The 21,901-nt window shown below is 54.1% G+C and overlaps 2 protein-coding genes across 2 annotated transcripts; both read left to right on the top strand.

The window, feature by feature from the left end:
* Positions 1 to 7,872: 7,872 nt before the first annotated feature.
* Positions 7,873 to 9,550, top strand: C8Q71DRAFT_724192 (uncharacterized protein; the record flags this gene model as incomplete). Its single annotated transcript, XM_047921625.1, has 10 exons — positions 7,873 to 7,942; positions 8,023 to 8,195; positions 8,281 to 8,282; positions 8,349 to 8,410; positions 8,469 to 8,566; positions 8,601 to 8,722; positions 8,789 to 8,927; positions 9,063 to 9,078; positions 9,233 to 9,264; positions 9,377 to 9,550. The coding sequence occupies 10 exons, from the start codon at positions 7,873 to 7,875 to the stop codon at positions 9,548 to 9,550; spliced, it is 888 nt and encodes a 295-aa protein (XP_047778695.1).
* Positions 9,551 to 14,239: 4,689 nt separating this feature from the next.
* On the top strand, positions 14,240 to 16,645 carry C8Q71DRAFT_708689 (uncharacterized protein; the record flags this gene model as incomplete). The annotated part of the gene is made up of 1 exon (XM_047920635.1): positions 14,240 to 16,645. The coding sequence occupies one exon, from the start codon at positions 14,240 to 14,242 to the stop codon at positions 16,643 to 16,645; it is 2,406 nt and encodes an 801-aa protein (XP_047778694.1).
* Positions 16,646 to 21,901: the final 5,256 nt, after the last annotated feature.

Below are 21,901 nucleotides of genomic sequence, written 5' to 3'. Positions count from 1 at the left end.
CACGCTTCCGATCCAAGGAAATCTTCGAGCGACGCTATGAACGGAGATTGCGCCGAGAAGTGTACAAGCCAGGAGATCTAGTGCTTGTGCGCAACAAGGCAGTTGAACAGAGTGCTGACCGCAAGCATCATCCGCGCTACTTAGGTCCTTTCCAGGTTGTTCGACAGACCAAAGGAGGATCCTATGTTGTTTCTGAACTAGATGGAGCAATATGGCGACAAGGAGTGGCAGCATTCAGGCTGTTGCCATTCATATCAAGAGAACAAGTTGAGGAGCTTAACTGGATGGATGAAGACGAGGATGATGAGGATGAAGAAGATCTAGAGGATGTTGATTGGAATGAGGAGGAGATTTCCAGCAGCAGCTCTACAGATGATGAAGATCAGGAGGAAGACCTATAGTGGAAACAGTCATCCAGATGTCCCAGGAGTAGGAGGGTGCAACTGGGGACAGTTGCATTTTCTTGTGCCGACCAGATGTCCTGAGCCAAAAGTGTTTGGCTCAAGGAACATGCACAGAGAATAGCCTAGACTCAAGCCCCAAGGATCCTGAATCAGCAAGAGCCCCAGTTTCTAGGAGACGCAGCCACATGGACCCCGATTACCAAGCATTCTAGGTTCACACCCCAAACTCAAGGACTGACTCATGCTGTACAAATGGCTGACTCATGCTGTACAAATGACTGACTCACACGGTGCAACGGCTGACTCATGCTGTCCAATGGCTGACTCATGCTGGTTGACGGATGACTCACACTGTGTCATGGCTGACTCATGCTGTGAAATGGATGACTCATGCTGTGAAATGGATGACTCATGCTGTGAAATGGATGACTCAAGCTGTGCAGATGGATGACTCAGGCTATGTATCCTTGGATGACTCAGGCTGTGTATTGGACGACTAAGGGTTTGTCAGCTCATGTAATTAGTATTAGATCAGCCTGTTCCCCATGTATATAAGGACTCACGGCGCAGGGAGCAGGCAAGCAAGTACGTAGGAGAGCAATCCCCCCGGCAACTCGTGCCCCCTTATTGCCCACCTCACTGAGTAGTTCGCAAGCTGCTCCCTAGCCAAGCAATTTAGTATCGGTAGCCCAAAGTCAACGTGTGACTGTAAGCTTCTGCTAAGTGCTACACTAGTGCTCTTGTTTGGGTAAGCTGTGATCCATAACCAGCAACTTCATTCTCGTCTAGCCACGCTCGTCTCTCAAGTCCAAGATCAGCCTCACGTCAAGAATACTCGCCACGCTCGCCTATTGTCCCAAGATCATTTGAGCAGTCAACCTGCTTGTAGTAAGTACTAACTGTGCCTACTGATCTATCTTTGCAGAACACTATAGTATCTCTTGTGTGTTTCCCCTCCACAACGAACAACTGTGATAGCCCGGTATTACTGCCATACCCGGTGAACCGCAGCAGAAACCATTTCTGACCTGACAGCGGCGGTGGGAAGGAAGGTCAAGGCAAGGGCAAAGGCAAGCAGCGCGGTAAACGCAGCGGCAAGCAAGTTAAGTCCCGCGCCAACCAGGGAGATCATACGGACCATGCGCATCTCGCCTCGCAGGCGTCGATAGCGGGTCCCACCACCTCCAAAGTCGTCGAGATAGCGCCTTCGGGCAGCAAGTCTCACACCGTCACCACCCGTCCCGCCAAAACCGGCCACAGCAAGAATGCTCACCGGTGGCTCAAGAGTGCCCTCGAGCTCGCCAAAGACATCGACGTCTCTGGCACCTCACAGCGTCTCACGACGTTGTCTGAGGTCGTTGACAATTCCGCTCGGATTGAGGAGTACCTCTCCGACTCGGAGTCAGAGTCTCGGGCGTCCAAACGCTCTCGTCATGGTTCTGAAGTAGGCCATGCGATCGATGCGATCATGGACGGGACGTACAACTCGTACGACGAGGACGAAGGTCCTACGACTCAGGATCCACTTGATTGGGGATCAGACGGTCAGTACGACATCGACGATGAGCTGGCTAATGCCGCCGGCTTAGGAGAGGACTTTGATGCTGGGTCAGTCCCTTCAGCTTCTATTCCCAAGCGACCTACTAACCCTGCGCTTCATACAGCCGCATGTAGTAGTAGACGCACTAGGTCTACTTTAAAGAGACGTAGTATTCGCAGTCGTAGTCGCAGTGTAACGAATGAATATATCAGTAGTTCGTTGCACAAATCAGTTGGTTGTCGGCATTCGCGCGATTTCGCTGCGTGCACCAAATGTAAGGGAAAAGCTAAGGCTTGGCATGAACCAGAGCCGGTTGAGTCATCAGACTCCTGGATGTTGGACTCTGGAGCATCATTACATTTCTCCAACAGTTTAGATGATTTTGCTGAGATTGAGGACCTCAGTGAGCCAATCGTCTTGTCGACCGCAAACGGCTCTGCCGTATGCACAAAGCGTGGGACAGTCTTCTTGAACTTCGAGAATGACGATGGTAGTCATACAACGACCAGATTATTCCCCGTTTATTACTTCCAAGGTCTTCATCAACGTCTCCTATCCATGGGAACGTTCCTCCGTGAAGGAATGACAGTGCGCGGTGGTGCGCAGCACGTCGACCTCTATGAACAAGGAGCGCGTGAACCACTATATGTGTTCAAGCCGCGGCACCCTAGTTCAACGATATTCGAAATACAGTCCTTGCCTTCACAGGACGCAATGAGTATCCATCAGACAGTTTATTCTGTCGACTACCACACTATGCATCGCCGCCTAGGACATCCTTCTAAGGACGTACTACGGCAAGCACAGAAACACACCGAGGGTTTCCCACCTTCGATAGAGTTCCCTAGGGAGGATCCTATATGCCCAGGATGTGCGGAAGGGAAAATGCACAACAAAGCATTTCCGCCATCTACGTTGAGAGCGACAGAGCCCTTCGAGCTCATTCACTCTGATGTGAAGTCGTTTCCCATCGACTCCTACCATAAGTATAGGTACTACATCCTGTACTATGACGACTACACTTCCAACGCGTGGACAGTGAATCTGCGCAACAAGAGTGCTGCGATCACGGCCACGCGCCAATTCTTAGCCATGGCCAAAAACCAGTACGGCAAGAAGGTTAAGAAGTGGATGTCAGATGCTGGGGGAGAATACAAGTCTGAAGCGTTCGACAAAATGCTGAAAGACGAGGGTATCCAGATCCTGCAAAGTTCGCCGCACACTCCTCAGGAGAATGGCAGAGCTGAGCGACTCAACAGGACTATAATGGACAAAGCTGAGGCCATGCGCCATGAAGCGTGTCTACCTGAATCCTGGTGGGAATTTGCGGTTGAGCACGCTGTTCATCTCTACAACAGGACACCTGTCCGACGTCTCAAATGGCGTACCCCCTATGAGATGTTAAATGGCGAGGCTCCCAGCATCAAGCACCTAAGAATTTTTGGGTGCGGCGCATATGTATTCATACCGAAAGACGTGCGTCAGAATACACTATCTCGGAAATCTGAGTTAATGGTGTACCTCGGGGTTGCCCCTGGTGGGCATGGGGCGCGATTCATGCGCAGCCCTAATAATGTGCTTTACACCTCATCGAACGCTCTGTTTGATGAACTCATGTTCCCAAAATGCCCGGACATGAAACGGCGAGGCAACACTAGGTTGCAATCTGCACCTAGACCTGACCAAGCGGGTCGCCAACCCACTTCTCAGGAGAATTATGATGACGATGACAACGATCATCCCTCTCATCACCTTCCAAAGGGAGCGGACAATGAGCGTGACGATGCTCAGGAGCAGCCTAGGGCGCCCAGTCCAGTTCCGCCGCCTCAACCTCCGGAAGAGCCAGCGCGCGATGATGCGCCGCGGCGCTCAGGGAGAGAGCGGAAGCCAGTAACCCGCCCAGGGAATGTCTATGGGGAGAAACGGACCCCCGTAGAAATATACAAAGAGATCGAAAAGAAGGGGCAATGGAAAAAGATTGTAGGAGAAGAGCCGGGTAGCTCCCGCTCTCAACCACAGTCAAGGCAGCAACCGGTTCCCGGACCTAGTTCTGCGCCTGATCCACAGCCAGACCAACCTTCTGGATCCTCCTCGGGCTCTGACGACGACGAAGTCGAAGAGTTACTCATGGCACAACTATGCCGGGAAGGGGGAGTAGGATTGGTTAACATGCTGCTTGCAAAAGCGCTACCACTAGTTGACCAAGATTCTCTGAAGTCCAGCGTACGCGAATGGACATTCCGTGATATCTCGAAGCTACCTAAAGAGGAGCAAGAGAAGTGGAAAGCTGCGTGTCGCGAAGAGTTAGAGGCTCTGCGCAAGCGTGGTGTTTATGAGTTGGTTGACCGTCCTAAAGGACGTAGGGTTACCAAAAACCGCTGGGTCTTCGACGTCAAAACTGACGGTCGAAAGAAGGCTAGACTAGTCGCAAAAGGCTACTCCCAGATTGAAGGCCTCGATTACGATCAGGTTTTCTCTCCAGTCGTTCGCTTTGAGACCGTGCGCCTTATACTCGCGCTAGCTGCGCTCGAGGGCATGCACATCTCCGGACTCGATGTCCGTAATGCGTACCTCTATGGTAAACTCGACGAGGAGATTTACATGGAGCAGCCTGAAGGCTTTAAAGTCAAAGGCCAAGAGCACAGAGTCCTCCGGCTATTGCGTGCTCTCTATGGACTCAAACAGGCAGGGTTAGCGTGGTGGCGCACCCTTAATGAGTCTCTCAAGGAACTCGGCTTTACACGCCTTGTATCCGACGCCGGAATTTTCATCTACAAGACGAAAGACGGACGTTTCGTCCTAGTCATAGTCTATGTGGATGATGCCCTATTTTGTGGCAAAGACAAGGCCCTTGTAGCCAAACTCAAGAACCGCTTCATGAAGAAGTGGGAGTGTCGCGACCTAGGCGACGTCAAGGAGTTCCTGCGTATGCGCATTACTCGGAAAGGCGACGAGATTCATCTCGACCAAACTGCCTACCTTGAGACTGTGCTGCAGCGCTGTGGCATGCAGAATGCAAAATCTGCGCCTACTCCACTCCCTGCGGGTTACAAACCTGAGCCGCACACTGGCCCGGTTGATCCTGCGCTTCGAAGCCGGTATCAGACCGACATCGGCTCCTTGCTATATATCATGCTCGGAACTCGACCTGACATCTGCTTTGCCGTGACTAAACTCGCGCAACAAGCTGCGAATCCGTCACAGGACCACTTGGATAAAGCGCTATATATCTGCCGCTACCTCGTGGGTACCAAGTCCTATGCGCTTGTATACAGCGGCAAATCTGGACAAGGTGTCTCGGCATGCACAGACTCTGACTGGGCCAATGACCCAGAAATGAGACGGTCTCAGAGTGGCTACTTTATGAAGTTGGCGAACGGAGTGTTCAGTTGGCTGTCTCGACGGCAAAAGACGGTTGCACTATCTTCAACTGAGGCTGAATACATGTCGCTCAGCGACTGTAGCCGCCAAGTTGTCTGGGTTAAGATGCTCCTCAAGGAGATCGGTTACCTACTTGGCGCACTCCCTATCTGCTCGGATAACCAAGGAGCAGCGATATTCATCGGCTCCAACCCTGTAACTGAGAGGCGGTCGAAGCACATCGACATACGCTACCATTACATCAGGGAACTGATTGAGGAGAAGCAAGTCGAGCTCTTCTACATCAGTACGGATGAAAATCCAGCAGACCTGTTCACCAAGAACTTAGGCCGTGTCAAATTCCTTAAGTTTAGAGGAATGCTCGGACTTAGATTCTATGAATTGTCCTAGAGCACCATTGGCAGCGTTATGCGCCTACTACGCTTATGTGAGTCTAGGACGCACTAAGCAAGGGGGAGTGTTGAACTAGGAAGGCGCCTACCGGGCTGCCGGGTTCAATCACAGGCCGGACCGGTTCTATGGGAAGCTCCGGGTCCGTGATGTCATCTATGATGTCATCTGTGTGTTATCACATGGCTACGCCACTTACCTTGTATGTCGTGGGAACGTACTATACAGTAGCTTAGATAAGCGGTCTCCTCATGTATATAAGGACCCCAGTAGCGTAGCTCAATCCCCAGTACCTTCAGTCAAAGTACTTGCGTGTGCATCAAGCATCAGCAACCTTGCAGGTAAGTTGTGAGGGCGCACCACTGCGTGGAGCTGCCTGCTCAACAATAGCATCCACCGGGCCCTCGACCGCCACTTCCTCCTCGACATCGATCATCCTCCAGGCAGACACCACGGCTCTCGGCTGACCGCACGTCAAGAGACTCGCGCTGTCCCAACAAACGCGCGAGAGCGATCAGCGACTGGTTAGCTGGACTGCCGCCAGTCCAGTTAACAGAGTCTGACGACGTGGAGAACGGTATAAGAGCATCCCCTTCTTCCTCTCTGGCTCAACCTTCGGGCTCTCACCCCCCTCCGCCCCCCCCCCTTCGAGCCGGGAGGCCTCCCTCTCCCACGTGGTATCCCAGTCCGGATCTTTGCAGGCTTGGGGACACGCAAAACGGCCGCGCGCCTCGAGATGCGCCCGATGCACACGCAAGTTCCTCGACGCGCGACGAGACCACCAGGGACGCGGCGGACTCGGATCGACGCGGGAAGGAGGTAGAGGTGCAGGAGAAGGAAGCAGAGCGAGATGTGGTTGAAGAGCGAGAGGAGGAGGAAGGGTGCAGCGAGCAGAGCAAGCACGAGCACGTACGCTCGATATCCGAAGGTATGCCCTCACAGGATGCAACCCTCTCGCTGCTGCCTCTCCCTGTACCCACGCCGCTCCCTGTGCACGCGCCAAACGGTGTATCGGCGCACGGAATGTACCGGCCTACGCACCACCGCAACTGGCGTGCCCTTCAACAGCCACCTCAGCCTTGATCATGCTCGACTGGGCAACTCGGGACACACACCCCTCGAATCCAACAACCTCCACTTGTCCTGCGGCTGTGGCGGCGCGCAACCAAGCCGCGCGGCCCAGGACTCACGCGACGTGCGCGCAAGTCTGGCGCCGAGAAACAGGGCCCAGCAGAGCGCGGAGAACGCGGAGCGAGGAGGCTGCAAGAAGCACAGGAATGAGGAGGAAGCTCAGGACCGTGGTAGTACAGGTAAGCACGGCGGGTCGAAGCTCGAAGGTGCGCCCTCATCAGATGTGTACCTCTCGCTGCCACCTCTCACTGAACCTGCGCCAGCAGGCGCATTGACAAACGCGAAACTCGCTGTGGGTGCTGCTGGTCACGCAGACTGCATGTATGCGCTCCGGGACCGCTCGATCGTCGTACCTGCCCTAATGTGGGACGATACGGCGGACGCGCACCACTGCACGTCCGCAGTGTGCCTCCGGTAGCAGCACTAGCAGGTGCAGTGACGGCCACGGAGCTCGTCGTGCTCTGTGCTCATTGCAAAAATCGTGCGCATATCCATAGGCACGATTCGAACGTTGTTTCCCTCTTTTGGCGTGGCGACATGGCTGGTGGGCACAGCCGCACGTCCGCCGTGCCCTACATCTTTACGGACGTACGCAATCAGCATCAACGCTGAACTCACCGCTCCACGCACCCGCTGCTTACCATGAAGATCGCGTGCACGTCCAATAGGACGACTCCAGTACCCCGGACGTAACATCACTGCTCGTCCGGACACGGTCGAGTCGACAGGTCAAGCCTCGCTTTACCGCAGCGCAGCACTCAACTGTCGACTGCGAGATGGTGCGGTGGACATGTACGAATGTTCTGTGATACAATGACGATAGTATACAATGACCATAGCAATTTATAATGACAGTACAGTAATGCTACTGATGGAAACAACATTTCCACGCGTGCACTAACCTCAAGTTTTTTTGGTCTGTGTCCGCAAGGCATTCGCACCAATTTGCGGGCCATTCGCCGCGAAAGGCGCGCCACACCGATTTGGCGCCAATTCGCGCCACATTCGGGCAGGGGTGGTTTCCTGATGACTTACGCCTACGCCCCGGGTCCTGATCTTAGGTTCATTGAGAACTGCTTCACAGTCTCTGCTCAAGGTATGTACAGCGACTTAATCTGTCGTCCATACTCGTGCATTATCGAGATACTAAGCACTGTCATTTCAACCACCGCATAGCACTCTGCTTCTACAATTTCTGTCTGACGTTCACGCGCGAAGTACAGTTCATGTGGAAACTCAAGCCCTCTGTCGGCTCGGTTCTGTTCTTTACCCTGCGCTATACTGCACCCTGCAACATTTTCCCCGTCATATTGGGTTATTTATCCCATGGAGTCTGGCAAAGTCAGCTGGTGAGTATGTTGCACATGGTTGTTTGCGCACCTGCCCTGGAACACTGCTAACAGATCGGACGCGCACGTCTTGGTTGTTGAATAGAGGTGAGTGGTTGCGTTGGTAAACGCGACGAAGTCGGGCTGATAGCTGGCACGCCGGCTTCATTACAGTTGCACAGTCATGGCGCGTCTGCAGATGACGGGCGACGTACTCGTCTTGACGAGCGGCGCGAGTGAGTGTCTTAGTTCGGTCTCTGCGAATGTCTGTAACACTGACCAGAACCCGTCCAGTCTTCGCGGCTCTGCGCATCTACGCTCTCTCGCGGAAAAATAAATGGAATTTTGGAGTCACACTCCTCTTGGGTCTGATAAATCCTGTACTAACTACGGTGCGTACAAGTTACATGCTTCGGGGTGTGGCAGACTTACGTCTGTGGCCCGACGGTATACCGGCAGTACACGTTCGTCCTGACCACACCCTACCTTGCGCACCTCGCGCCAGGGCATCAGAATTGCAATGCCGACTCGCAGCTCATGGTAGACATGTGCGTGACTCCAACCGTCCTACACGATCTCTGCCATGCCCATAACTGACTCCGCGCGACTTATAGCTGTGGGTCACGACAGCGGTTCAAGTCAATTTATATTGATGGTATTCCTCGTTGTGCAGGGATGATGGCGGGTCGTGGATCTGCAGTCGTCTGTGACGCCGTTGCACTGGTCCTCACCTGGCTGGGTATAAAGCATTTGGTGAGTATGAGGAATAGGTCCGACGGTTCCCAGCCGGGTATCGGGAATATGTCAATAGTTCTCATGGCTGATAGTGCGTGTCCTTCTAATATCTTTTGGCTGAGGGCTAACAAGATCCGTCGTCGGGTATTATAGCTGCAGTATACTTTGGGTGAGTTACGTGGTCAAGATTTGTAACCCTGTTCGCTAAGCCAAGTGACGCCAGTTTCCTGACTGTCATCAACTTAATAGGCATTGCGTTTCGCAAGGCAAGGCCTCGCATTCTGCACACACTGCGGCACAATGCTAAGCATCACTCCTATTAGAACCTGAACGCCATGTCCACCTGGACCGCAATGTACGTCCTCTCATAAGACTGTGTTGTTTACAGCCCCGCCTTACCTAGTATGTCCTCTACCTACAGCATGACGTCAATTCTACTCTGCCGCCTTATGCTCGATCTTCATCAGGCAAACTTCGAGAACTGCCAGGGCGGGTCACATATCTCGCATACAATTGCGACGATGATATTCAGGCGCTTCAAGTTTCCTCCCGGGATGGAAGGACGCGTAGATCAAGAACTTGAAGATTTGCCCGAAACTGAAGAGAACGAACACGGGGATGAGATGTTGCAGATGGCTTGAATGGCCTGTTAGAGTTCATTAGCTGTTGTATTCGCTGGGCAGTAATGCAGTTCGTTCCCAGCCGCTCAGTGCGATCTTAGTATAAAGGGGTGGTCAATGGCCTACCTCGAGATGTATTCTGGCGCCAGGACGTCTCGAGCATACGGAAACGATGTTGCCTTTACATATGGAAGGCTTATAGACACAAACGCTCGCAAGTTGCTCTGACTCTAAGCTCTCGAGCCTATGTATGCAGCACATGTCACGTGCATTACATAAAAATGTCGTCTCGGCGCTCAAGCGCTCACTGCCACTGTGCCAGTGCTCCGGTCACTGAGGCGCTCCGAAAGCTCACTACCGTATTCGCGCAGTCTGCGTCGTTCATGCGACGGTAATGTCATTCCTTGGGGAACGGTATGCGAGGTGGACAGATACAGTATGAGGTGCAAGAAAGCCTAATGGGATTGGACTGCAGAGCGATATCCGCACTGCGCAGTCGCGTTCGCATTCGATGCCGTCGCCGTATTCGTCCTTACGTGGCTGAGCATAAAGCAAGCATAAAGCGTACTCTGGTGCGCCTGAGTCTTGGTATGAATGATACCCAACAGGGACGCCGCATAGTGTCGGGTACGGGGTTGGTTGTCCTGATGAGAGACAGTACGTATCCCATTCTCTGACGCGGCCTGCACAGTGACCAATGATACATGTAACATTTCTAGCTGCGATCTTATTCATGTAACCCAATCCATGGCAGATGATTCCATCTCTGTCACTTAGTATTGATATTTCAGATTGTTGACCGTCATCAACGCCTTAGGATGGTCAATGTACTGGACATCGCCGTCAAAATTTACCCAGTCTGGAGTAATTCCTTTGTGCTGCGTCCGCTCTTTGCGCAGAGCCACTGATCGTCTGCTCAATAGGTTGGAAACGACGTGCCCACTCGATCCGCAGTGCGTCTTGTCGCAACCTATCATTCACGCATTATTTCTTAACCTTCTCATATAGATGATGACTTAGCCGACGCGCCTACTGCTTCACTCGCACCAAGCAGACCCAAATAACTGCGACGGTGGGACATACATCTCGCAGATCTTCTCCATAATATTCGAGAGTCCTACAAATATACTAGAAGGGACCGATGCATACGCCGTGACGAGAGCTCGCGTCCGAAGCGGAGGAGGGCGAGAGTACAGAGTAGGTGTTGATGCTGGCTAACCCCCCTCAGGACGACTAGGGTATGCGCTGTTGTCCGTATTTCGATGGATCTGAGTAAAGATTGCAGGGTATCAATACGGGTCATTTGTAGGACTGGCGGGAGTGAGAACTGATCCCGCGCTCTTCTGTTGACTCTTCCTTTGTTCCGAACGGATGCTGATACTACAGGCCTCGATTCACAGCCCAATATTATGCAGTTCGGTCGTCAATAACGGCAATACATCCTCTGGTTAGTGATCACGACAACATTCATCGTTCGACTTTGATAGCTTAGGCAGATTGTGATGTTTACAACGGAGTGTTACTGCGGCTGATATACAACAGGACAAACGCTTGTTCAAGATAAATTACCACGTTCGCGGTACACTCGGATCGACGCCGTTGCACCCGCCAGTTTCAGCGCATCGACCAGCAGCCTGGGAGCTGCAGTGCCCGCTAGCAAGATTGCACCATTCCGAGCATCACAGAGCTCGAGCATGCGTATTCCTCTCTTGCAATCTACTCCCCGCTAGTGCAAAGATCACACTATATTCTCCTCGACGATGTCGGACGACCTGGACATCACGGTGACTGTATCACAAGAGCGAGTGATCCCATTACTTGACATATGCGTTATTAATCCACTCTTCAGCTTCCTTGGAAATTGCTTGATCGTCTCTGCTCAAGGTGTGCCTATCGAATACCATTGGGCAGTCACTTACTAACGACGACACTTACCGTAACTCAACCACTGACATAGCGCTCTGCTGCTATGATTTCTTCCTGACATTCGTGTCTGAGGCGCGTTTCATGTGGACCGTCAAGCCCTCCATTGGATCGGTTCTCTTCTTCAGCCTGCGCTACCCCATGCTGTGCAACATCATCGCAGTTGTCCTCAATTACCTGTTCTCAGGAAATTGGCAGGACTCAAAGGTGAGTCCCGTAGTGTGACCCCACATACATTAGCTATCACGACGCAACGATGACCGGTCCATTTGCAGAGGTAAGGTACAGTCATCCGTGTGTCAATGTCGAACTGACCGTCAAACAACCCGAACCATAGTTGCACGGTCATAATGCGGCTGCAGATAGTAGGAGACATCTTGATTTTGACGAGTTCTGCCAGTGAGTGCTAAAACTGCGTCCCAAATTTTCGTTATACTGACTCTGACTCGGAGTCTTCACCGCCACACGAATTTATGCTGTCTCTGGACGAAGCAAGTGGCGCGGCTGGCTCATACTTCTCTTGGGTGTGATCAACCCAATTATGGCCATGGTGCGTCACATAGGCATGCGTAATCTTCAGGAAAACCAACACGCGGACTGAATCTATGTCAAGTACACACTCATACTCTACAAGCCCTACCTCGCGCGCATCGCGCCCCATTACCAAACCTGCGATATCAACATGTCTTCTCCGAAGGATATGTGCGATGGCCCATGGTTTTCTCAAGGATTGAACACGCACTGACATTGAACTCCACAGATGTGCGTGACGCTTCGGCTCATATGCCGGTTGTCCGTGGTACCGGCTGCTTGTTCATGGTAGGACACCTATATAGGGATGATGTGCGCACGAGCTTCAGCGATGATCTTCGACGCCGTCGCGCTGCTTTTCACCTGGCTAAGCATCAGGCATTTGGTGAACGCGGGTCGTCAGGCGGACATCTCAGAAGTAGATTCCTCCCCCATGGACCTGGAGAACATGTCCATTGTTCTCATGAAGGACAGTGAGTAATACAAATCTTTGACGTGACGCCCGCACTGAGTACAGCTACGGTCGTTTTAGCTGTGATCTACTTCGGGTACATTCGTTGTCAAACAGTATGACTCTCGTCACTGAGAAGAGAAATCGCAGCTTTCTGTCTGTGATCAACGCGTCGGGAATTGCATGTCCCAAGGCAGGTCTCCCGTTTCCTCCAGAGGGCATGCACTTACCTCTCCGATCGTGCCACTAGTTCATCAATGCCGCGTCTACCTGGAGCGCAGTGTACGTCTTCCACGCAACTCCGTGCTTAGTTCAGCCTCATGATCTGCTGTTGTGCATCCGCAATAGCATGTCGTCCATCTTGCTCGGTCGTCTTATGCTCGACCATCAGTAGAAGTCCGATTTTGCTAACCGTTGCTAACCGTTGCTGACACGCTGACGGTGTGGAAGAGAAAGCCGGCCGAGGGCTAGACCGGCGCACACCGCGTCATAGATATGTCACATTTCCTTCTTGATCGTTCAGAGCTTCCGGTTCTTCTTCTTGACTCATGCATTTCGCGACAGACAGTTATACATTACGACCACGATCCAATACTGTACCGACTCGACACTACCGACGCGACTGAGGCGAACTGGAAGGCAAAGGCGAAAGACTCACCGTAGGACGAAGGCGGGTCGACGAGTAGAGTGCCGCACCTGTGGGGGCCAGGTCGCGAACGTCAATAGCACCGCTCGTCCGCTGTCAGCCCCGTACCGAGACAACGGTCCGCCGTCAATGCCGGAAGGGGGACCAACGTACGTCGACACCCGGGCGGGTGCTCCAGATTCGTTCCATACGGTACATCCAAATTAGGTATTATTCTTTCCCAATCCGGCAGTCGATTGCTGGTACTTCACATATCACGTTTCCATTCGAACCAGTCACGCGTTCCTTCTGTGTCCAACGCTCTCTCCTAGTTTTTTACACTTCTCTGGTGCTTCGGTCTCGCACTGTATTTGTAGAGGGCCACGTCGCCCGTTCTCGCCAGTGAATCTTACCCCCCCCATCTTCTCCCTTCTCGCTTACGCGCGCTTCCAGGTTAGGCACGGACGAGCGACTCGACGTCGCGCGTGCACCTCAAGTCGAGCCAAAGTCGAGTAGTCGAGTCGATCAGTTAAGTATCCATTCGTATCCGCGCGGCCCCATTACTCTACACAGAACATCACCTGCCGTCCAGTCCCCAGCCCGATCGCCCGTAACTAGACTCGCCTCAAACGCCTGCTTCAGGAGATCGTGTTGTGTGTGTTGGTCGTCGACGCGCACGTATTCTCTCCGACAAGTGGTGACCACCGCAGGGGTTTCATTGCACACAGGTACGTGTGCAGAGTCTCGGGTGCGCTAATTGTTCTATTTCAGGACGGCGCCCAAGAAAGAACCGAAAAGCGCGACCAGCGCACCGCGACCCAACACAGGCGAACCATCTCGAGGACGCCCAGAACTTCGCCGTACTACTCGATTAGCTACTGACGTTTCGCTAGAACGAGCAGCATCCCGGAAAGGCAAGCAACGACAGAAGAACCCTAAGATCGACAAGGACGTCGATCAGGAACTAGATATCTCGGTTCTCCCTACGTCATCCGCAGACGTACTCACCCCGCTAAGCACTTTCTCGTTTACCTCACTCTCCTCGTTCCCCTCAGGCTCAGTCACGCCAACCACTCCAAAAACACCATTCACACCGGTGTTTACTCCCGCGGTTTCCCCTATATCCCAGTACCAGGATCCTACTGACAAACAATCCGCAGACATGTCAGCGCCAGGAGCAATGTCCGACTCAACCGTTCTGATCGCACCACCACCGTCTCGTATCGCGATGCCACCACCAACTTCGAAATACTCGCCCCGGTTTGACGGCAAGCGTCTCCGGAGCTTCCTCAACGTGTTCGAGAACCTAGCTAACGCTGCGATGCTTTCGGACAGCGAGAAGTGTCGCATGGTGCTCGAGTATTGCACCGAAGAGGTAAGCGTCATGCTCTCATGCATGACTCAATTCGCAGGTAGCGATTGGGCGAAGGCCAAGGAAAGGATGGTATTCTGTTTCGGCGAAGGTACAGTCAAGGACAAGGGCTCGGCTGACAAGCTCCGGGCATTCAGCAAGAAGTACAGAAAGAAGCATACGATCCGGAACTTGGACGGATACTATAAGTACTTACACGGGTTTCTCAAGTGCGCAGGTAACCAGATCGAGTTGGGCGGGATCACCGAGGCGGAGCACGATTATCTGTTCTTCCGTGGACTGAATTCACGCGTCAGACAGGCGATCGTACCGAAGCTTGAGAAGGCGATGGGCAAGACACCCACCCACAAGGAGCCAGCGCCCTTTGAACAGTGCGCGAACGAGGTCCGCAATTATTTTACTGATAACGATTACCACAGAGACGCGCTAGATTCATCAAGTGACGAATCTGAAGACAGTGATTCGTCAGACGACGAGTCTGATGATGATACTGACTCTTCTGATAGTGACAGTGACGACGACAAGAAGAGGAAAAAGAAGAAGAAGGTCAGCAAGAAGGCCGACAAGAAGAAGGGCAAGAAGAGAGGTAAGCGTACGAAAGATAAGGACGAGGTTGACGAATTAGCGGAACGACTCGATAAGTTGCTTGCGGCGCGGCACGCAACGACGACGCCGAATTCGACAGCACAAGCCACGGCAAGTGCGGCGCAACACGGACAGCCTGCGCGATGCTGTTACATGTGTGACAAGGAAGAAGGTAAGGATTTGGACCATCGAATCGGCATGGGTCATTGCGGCTTCACCAAGAAGTGGATTGCGGATGGTACGATCATGTATAGTCCGCAGGGTAGACTGACATACGCAGATGGATCCGACCTGCCTAACGGGCGAGGCGTCCCGGGCGGCATATCCACGCTAATCCAACAGCGGATCGATCAACTCAAGGGAAAAACGCGCGACTCGCCGCCACACATGGCGTGCAGCTCAATCGAAGTACTGCGCGACAATGAGCCGGTACTCAGCGGTGACGTCTATGCCCTCTCATCTGAAGACGTTTACTCGTGTCCGGTTACCAGATCGCAAGGGAGAGCCCTAGACTCGCCCTCGGATTCGCCCGCGGCAGGGCCGAGCTTGCCCAAGAAAGTGCGTTTCGATTATAAGCACTCAAGTACTGACGAGCCGGAGGGTGGCTCGACTCGAAAGTCACCCCCTCCCACTCAGGTTCGGCAGCCCGCGGAGCCGACACGGTTCACTAAGGACAAGGCTAAGGCAGCCGAGGGAGCGAAGACGGACCCGCCGAAGATCAACACAGAGCAAGGGTGGAGAGATCGTGAGGCACAGAAGAAGCAACAACGGAAGACCAACCCGGGCGATTATGCAGGTCAGACACGGTCAGACAGGACTAACGTGCGCTTCACGTCAGACATTCAAGACATGGTTTCCGCCGACCAGGTTATGGAGAAGGCGCTCAATACAATGCTTACGATCCCACTAAAAACGCTCATAGCAATGTCGCCCGAAATGCAGAAGCGCTTCGCAACCATGACGAAGACTCGGCGCGAGGTCCACGCGATGATGGTAGAGGAGGTAAGCGAGGACGACGACGCTAATAGCGATGCAGGAGCAGCGGACGACAAGGCAAGCTCAGTCGGAGCGGCATCTGTTACGATCCGCGACGAAGAACACCTCGCGCAAGTTATCGACAGCTACGCGGCGGCACTGGCGATCGGGCGGCGACGGTTCGTCGCGATGGCATGCGGGCTCGTGCAGGGCAAGTTCGGAACAGAACCGGTAACGTACCTCATTGACTCGGGTTCGGAGCTTAACTTGATCGCACAACGAGTGTACGAGCAAGCTGGTGTGGAGCTCGACGGTGATGGGTCGAGGTGGACGCTTCGGGGCATACACGGAGCTCCTGTATCGCTCGTTGGATGTTGCAGGGACGCGCCGGTTGAGGTGAATGGCGTCAGGTTCGATCACCATTTCTTCGTGCACCCGCAGGAGCTCGGTAGGCATGATGCAATACTGGGGCAGCCATGGCTGCAGTGGTTCTCGTCGCGCCTCGAGTACGCACGTAGTGGAGGGCAGGACCTCGTAGTCTTCCCTGACGGGGACGTTGAGAACGTGCCAATGCGAATCCGAATTGCGGGGCTGTCAGACCGACGGAACGTGGACAAGCTGGTCCAGTCGGTGGAAGTGGTAGAGGGTTTTTAGGAGGGGACGCGTGTACCGAGCTGGCCCCGTCGTTTGCGGGGCAAGCGTCCCTAGAAATCCCTCGGCTCGGGAGAACGATACAGGCTTTGGCCGGTGATCGAAAGTTCTTGGACTCGGATAACGTGCATGCGCTCGCGCAATTGAATCCGCCTCACGCGTTTGATACGCTTCTCCGTTCGGTTTTCTTCTCTTCACCCGATTGCAAGCAGCCAGTTCGCTCATCTTGGACAGATCGTGCACTCATTCAATATGAAGCTTCGGCGGGTGCGGCACGACGATACAAACCAGTTGCGCGCAAGGTAAGACCCGTCCCTACGTATATGCCTAATCCATCAGCACAGAAGCTCGTTCCTATCGAAGTTCCAACACCGCCTCCGTTGCCGACGAACCCATCACCACGCGCAGTATTCGTGCCGACGCAGCAGCTGACTCAGGACCGCCTGGATGCAATCCTCAAGACCATTCCGGACGGGTTCCTCACAAATGCAGAAACGGACCTCATGGTGCACGTCCTCGACATTAATCAGCGGGCACTCGCGTGGACTGAAGAGGAGCGAGGTACGTTCTCACCGAAGTATTTCCCGGACTACGAGATTCCTGTTATAGAACACGTACCGTGGATGCGACCGCCGATCAAGGTACCGAAGGCCCTTGAAGATAAGGTACGAATGGTCGTGCAGGACCAGATTGATGCAGGGAACTACGAATATTCGACGGCATCGTACCGGGCAGCCTCATTCCCAGTACTGAAGAAGAACGGCGAGCCCAGAATGGTCATCAACCTCGAAGATCTCAACGCGGTTACAATTCGCGACTCGGCGTTACCTCCGCGAGCGGACGACTTCGCTGAGAGCTTCGTTGGCCATCAAGTATACGCGATACTCGATCTGTTCTCTGGCTACAACGGCATTCGGCTACATGAAGGATCGCGCGACCTGACGACGTTCCATTCGGTATGCGGCGCGCTTCGAAATGCGACGATGCCACAGGGCTTCACAAACGCGATGCAATGCTTCATGCGATGGATCCTGCATGTACTCGGGCCTATGTATCCTGTACTCGCTGACGCCTTTGTAGACGATAATGGAGTGAAGGGGCCTACGTCACGGTACAATGACGAACCTATCGAAGGCAATCAGGATATCCGCCGCTTCATATACGAGTTTGCGACCACGCTGAACATGTTGTTTCACAGGTTCCGCGAGGCAGGCGTGACGGCTTCGGGGGCGAAGCTAATTCTTGCTACCCCTAAGGTACAGATCGTCGGCTCGGTAGTCTCTGCTAACGGATGGGAACCAGAGCACGGCCTCGTCAACAAGATACTCAAGTGGCCATACTGCGAATCAGTCAGCGAGGTCCGCGGGTTTCTCGGCACTGCAGGCGTCGGACGGCGATGGATCAAGAATTTCTCGCTAATTGCTAAGCCGCTCTCAGCCTTGTGCCGTGTTACTGACGCCCCGTTCGAATTCGGCGTGGTAGAACGACGGGCTATGGACGAACTCAAAGCACTGATCACGCGCGCTCCGGTACTCAGGAAGATCGACTACCCTCTTGCAGCGACGATCGTTCGGGCTCCACGAACATCGGATCACGGACTCGTCGTCCTCGCGGTCGACTCGTCGATCCACGGAGCAGGGTGGGTCATATATCAGTATAACGAGACTGACAAACATCCAGCTATATTCGGATCGTGCACGTTCAACGCGGTTGAATCAAGATATTCGCAGCCCAAAGCTGAGCTGTACGGAGCGTTTCGAGCGATCAAAGAATGCCGACACCGCGTATGGGGCGTCCACTTCCGACTCGACGTCGATGCAAGTTACCTCAAGCAGATGATACACGAACCGGACCTGCCAAACGCGCCCATGACGCGATGGGTATCGTATATACAGTTGTTTGACTTCGAGCTAAACCATGTGCCCGCAGCGAAGCACAAAGCTGAAGACGGTTTATCACGCCGACCACCTGCGGACGATGACTCGAGCGAATCGGATGGAGAAGACGAGCTCGACCGTCATATAGGTTCCGTCGGCGGTCAACTCAGCCCAAAGCGCTTCAACGTATTCGCCCTCGCAATGGCCGAGCAACACCGCTCAACAACGGCAGAGGCCCAGGTCGGGTTCGACTACGAGATATCCGCGGGCGGCATCGCGCAGGTGGCAACGGTCGTCAACATGGGTGAGTTTGAGTCGCACAAGGCTAACCGTATAGCAGAATGGGTCCACCTTATCGGCAGTGCGGTCATGGCCGGGAACGCTCGGCCGCACAACGCGAACATCGTCGACTTCATCTATCCGCGATGGTATACGTATCATCAACGCCTTTATCCAGCTATCCCTCAGTGCGGACCTAATTGGGACAGTTCACAGAACAATCCGCGAACCGGGCGCGAGTACTGGGCACCAATCGAAGAACCAGGCAACATGAGCCCGTTCCATCCGAGTTTGCTGCGAAACGAGGACGACGCGACGTACATCGGCAACGAATTCATGGTGCGTAGCTTCGCACGCGAACAGGAAGCTGAGTTTCTCGTAGGCGACGAAGTCGTGACGCTCGCGTATACTGAGTATCGACCAGCGTACATTATCTCCGAGCTAACCACCCCAGATCAACTCGACGCGATACAAGACCACGTCGACAAGGCTAACCGCCGGCATGGGTCGCATTGGCAGGCCGGCAGCACAACCTGGGATGCGCATCCGGAAGAGACGAGGATGCGTTACGCGTACATGCCGCCGCCAACGGGCATGCATGACATTCGGTGCGCTTCGCACGAGCATAAAGGAGCTGACACGTCTTCCACCCAGTTGTTCGAAGAGATCAAGAAGTACATAAGCGACGGGACGCTCCCTGAACGATGCGTACTGGACCGAAACGAACTGAAGAACTTGAAGCGACGCGCTCAGGGCTTCATCGTGCACGATGACCGTCTGTGGAAGACCAGCAAGCGTGATGTGCCGCGGTTAGTGGTGTTCGATGAAGGTAGGCGACGGGAATTGATCGCGGAGGCTCACAATGATTGCGGACATCGTGGTCGCGATCCGACGTATACGAAGCTTGCGGACAGGTACTACTGGCCGTCCATGTACGACGAGATCGCGTTCTTCGTACGGTCATGCAACAGCTGTCAGTACCGGTCGCGGACGCGCACGATTACGCCACTCAGCATCACGCTCGCACCGTCGATCCTTAGGCGATGGGTCTTCGACACAGTATACATGCCGAAGGGGGAGCATGGCGAGAAGTACCTACTCCATGGATCGGATGCGCTCGGCAAGTGGGTCGAGGCATGGGCGGTAAGAAAGAACAACTCGCGCACTTGGGCTGATTTTCTATGGATGATTATCTGCCGCTTCGGTTGCTTACCGATAGTCGGGTGCGACGGTGGACCGGAATTCAAAGGGGCGGTGCGTATATTGCTTGAAGAGCACGGCGTCGCGATCATCCTCAGTACGCCATATCACCCTCAAGGCAACGGTATAGCGGAACGTGACGGGCAAACACTGATGCGGGTTCTTCTTCGATCCAGCGGAGACAAGCCTCAACGATGGCCGCGGCACCTTGGGGCGGCGTTGTTGGCGATTAGGACGACGGTATCGCGCGCAACGGGATTTACGCCCTATTTCCTGCTCTACGGCAAGCATTGTCTGTTCCCTTTCGATCTTACTGACAGGACGTGGTACAAGCTCGCGTGGGACGAAGTCAAGACAACCGAGGACTTGCTCGCCATCCGTGTACAACAGATCGAGCGTCGCGACAAGGTGCTCGGAGAGGCGACAGAACACCTCCGGCAAAGCCGACAGCGGGCGATCGACGACTTCATGCGCAAGTACGCCCGGCAGATCGAGCTCGGCGACTACGCGCCCGGGACATGGGTCGTCGTCCACGAGACGTGGCTCGATGCGCAGCACGGCAATAAGGGCGCGCTCCGTTGGGCAGGGCCGTACATAGTCCACGAGCGGTATCCCTCTGGTTCTTACTGCATCCGCGAGCTTGATGGCACCGTCCTGAAGGAGCATGTCGCGGCGAGTCGCTTACGACTTTTCTTCTACAGGGCAGACCATCAAACAATGTCTACGGTACTCGCACTCGACCCTGCAGACGACCCGCGCCTGGAAGACGTACCGCACTATATGTGGAGGACGAGCTGCGGAACGCTCGGACTTCTGAAGCAGAACGCGGCGGAGCTACCGGAGGGTGTGTGGGACGTTATCGACACGCGGAGGTGGGACATGGCGGGCGCGTACGAAATGACGAACGCAGTGGAGATGCTCGCTCTCGTTGGCCAGTACTACACGCCGTGGTGCTAGGGCGGTCTTGAGGTCAAGACTATAGTCACCCCCTCTTGTGGAAGAGAAAGCCGGCCGAGGGCTAGACCGGCGCACACCGCGTCATAGATATGTCACATTTCCTTCTTGATCGTTCAGAGCTTCCGGTTCTTCTTCTTGACTCATGCATTTCGCGACAGACAGTTATACATTACGACCACGATCCAATACTGTACCGACTCGACACTACCGACGCGACTGAGGCGAACTGGAAGGCAAAGGCGAAAGACTCACCGTAGGACGAAGGCGGGTCGACGAGTAGAGTGCCGCACCTGTGGGGGCCAGGTCGCGAACGTCAATAGCACCGCTCGTCCGCTGTCAGCCCCGTACCGAGACAACGGTCCGCCGTCAATGCCGGAAGGGGGACCAACGTACGTCGACACCCGGGCGGGTGCTCCAGATTCGTTCCATACGGTACATCCAAATTAGGTATTATTCTTTCCCAATCCGGCAGTCGATTGCTGGTACTTCACATATCACGTTTCCATTCGAACCAGTCACGCGTTCCTTCTGTGTCCAACGCTCTCTCCTAGTTTTTTACACTTCCCTGGTGCTTCGGTCTCGCACTGTATTTGTAGAGGGCCACGTCGCCCGTTCTCGCCAGTGAATCTTACCCCCCCCATCTTCTCCCTTCTCGCTTACGCGCGCTTCCAGGTTAGGCACGGACGAGCGACTCGACGTCGCGCGTGCACCTCAAGTCGAGCCAAAGTCGAGTAGTCGAGTCGATCAGTTAAGTATCCATTCGTATCCGCGCGGCCCCATTACTCTACACAGAACATCACCTGCCGTCCAGTCCCCAGCCCGATCGCCCGTAACTAGACTCGCCTCAAACGCCTGCTTCAGGAGATCGTGTTGTGTGTGTTGGTCGTCGACGCGCACGTATTCTCTCCGACAACGGATGCTAACGCCAAAGCGTTAGATAGTGTCA

This window comes from Rhodofomes roseus (genome assembly GCF_022264815.1).
Source record: "Rhodofomes roseus strain CIRM-BRFM 1785 chromosome Unknown C8Q71scaffold_11, whole genome shotgun sequence".
NCBI classification, from domain to species: domain Eukaryota; kingdom Fungi; phylum Basidiomycota; class Agaricomycetes; order Polyporales; family Fomitopsidaceae; genus Rhodofomes; species Rhodofomes roseus.
The sequence above is the reverse complement of the archived record's forward strand: the minus strand, read 5'-3'. Positions and strand labels throughout refer to the sequence as shown.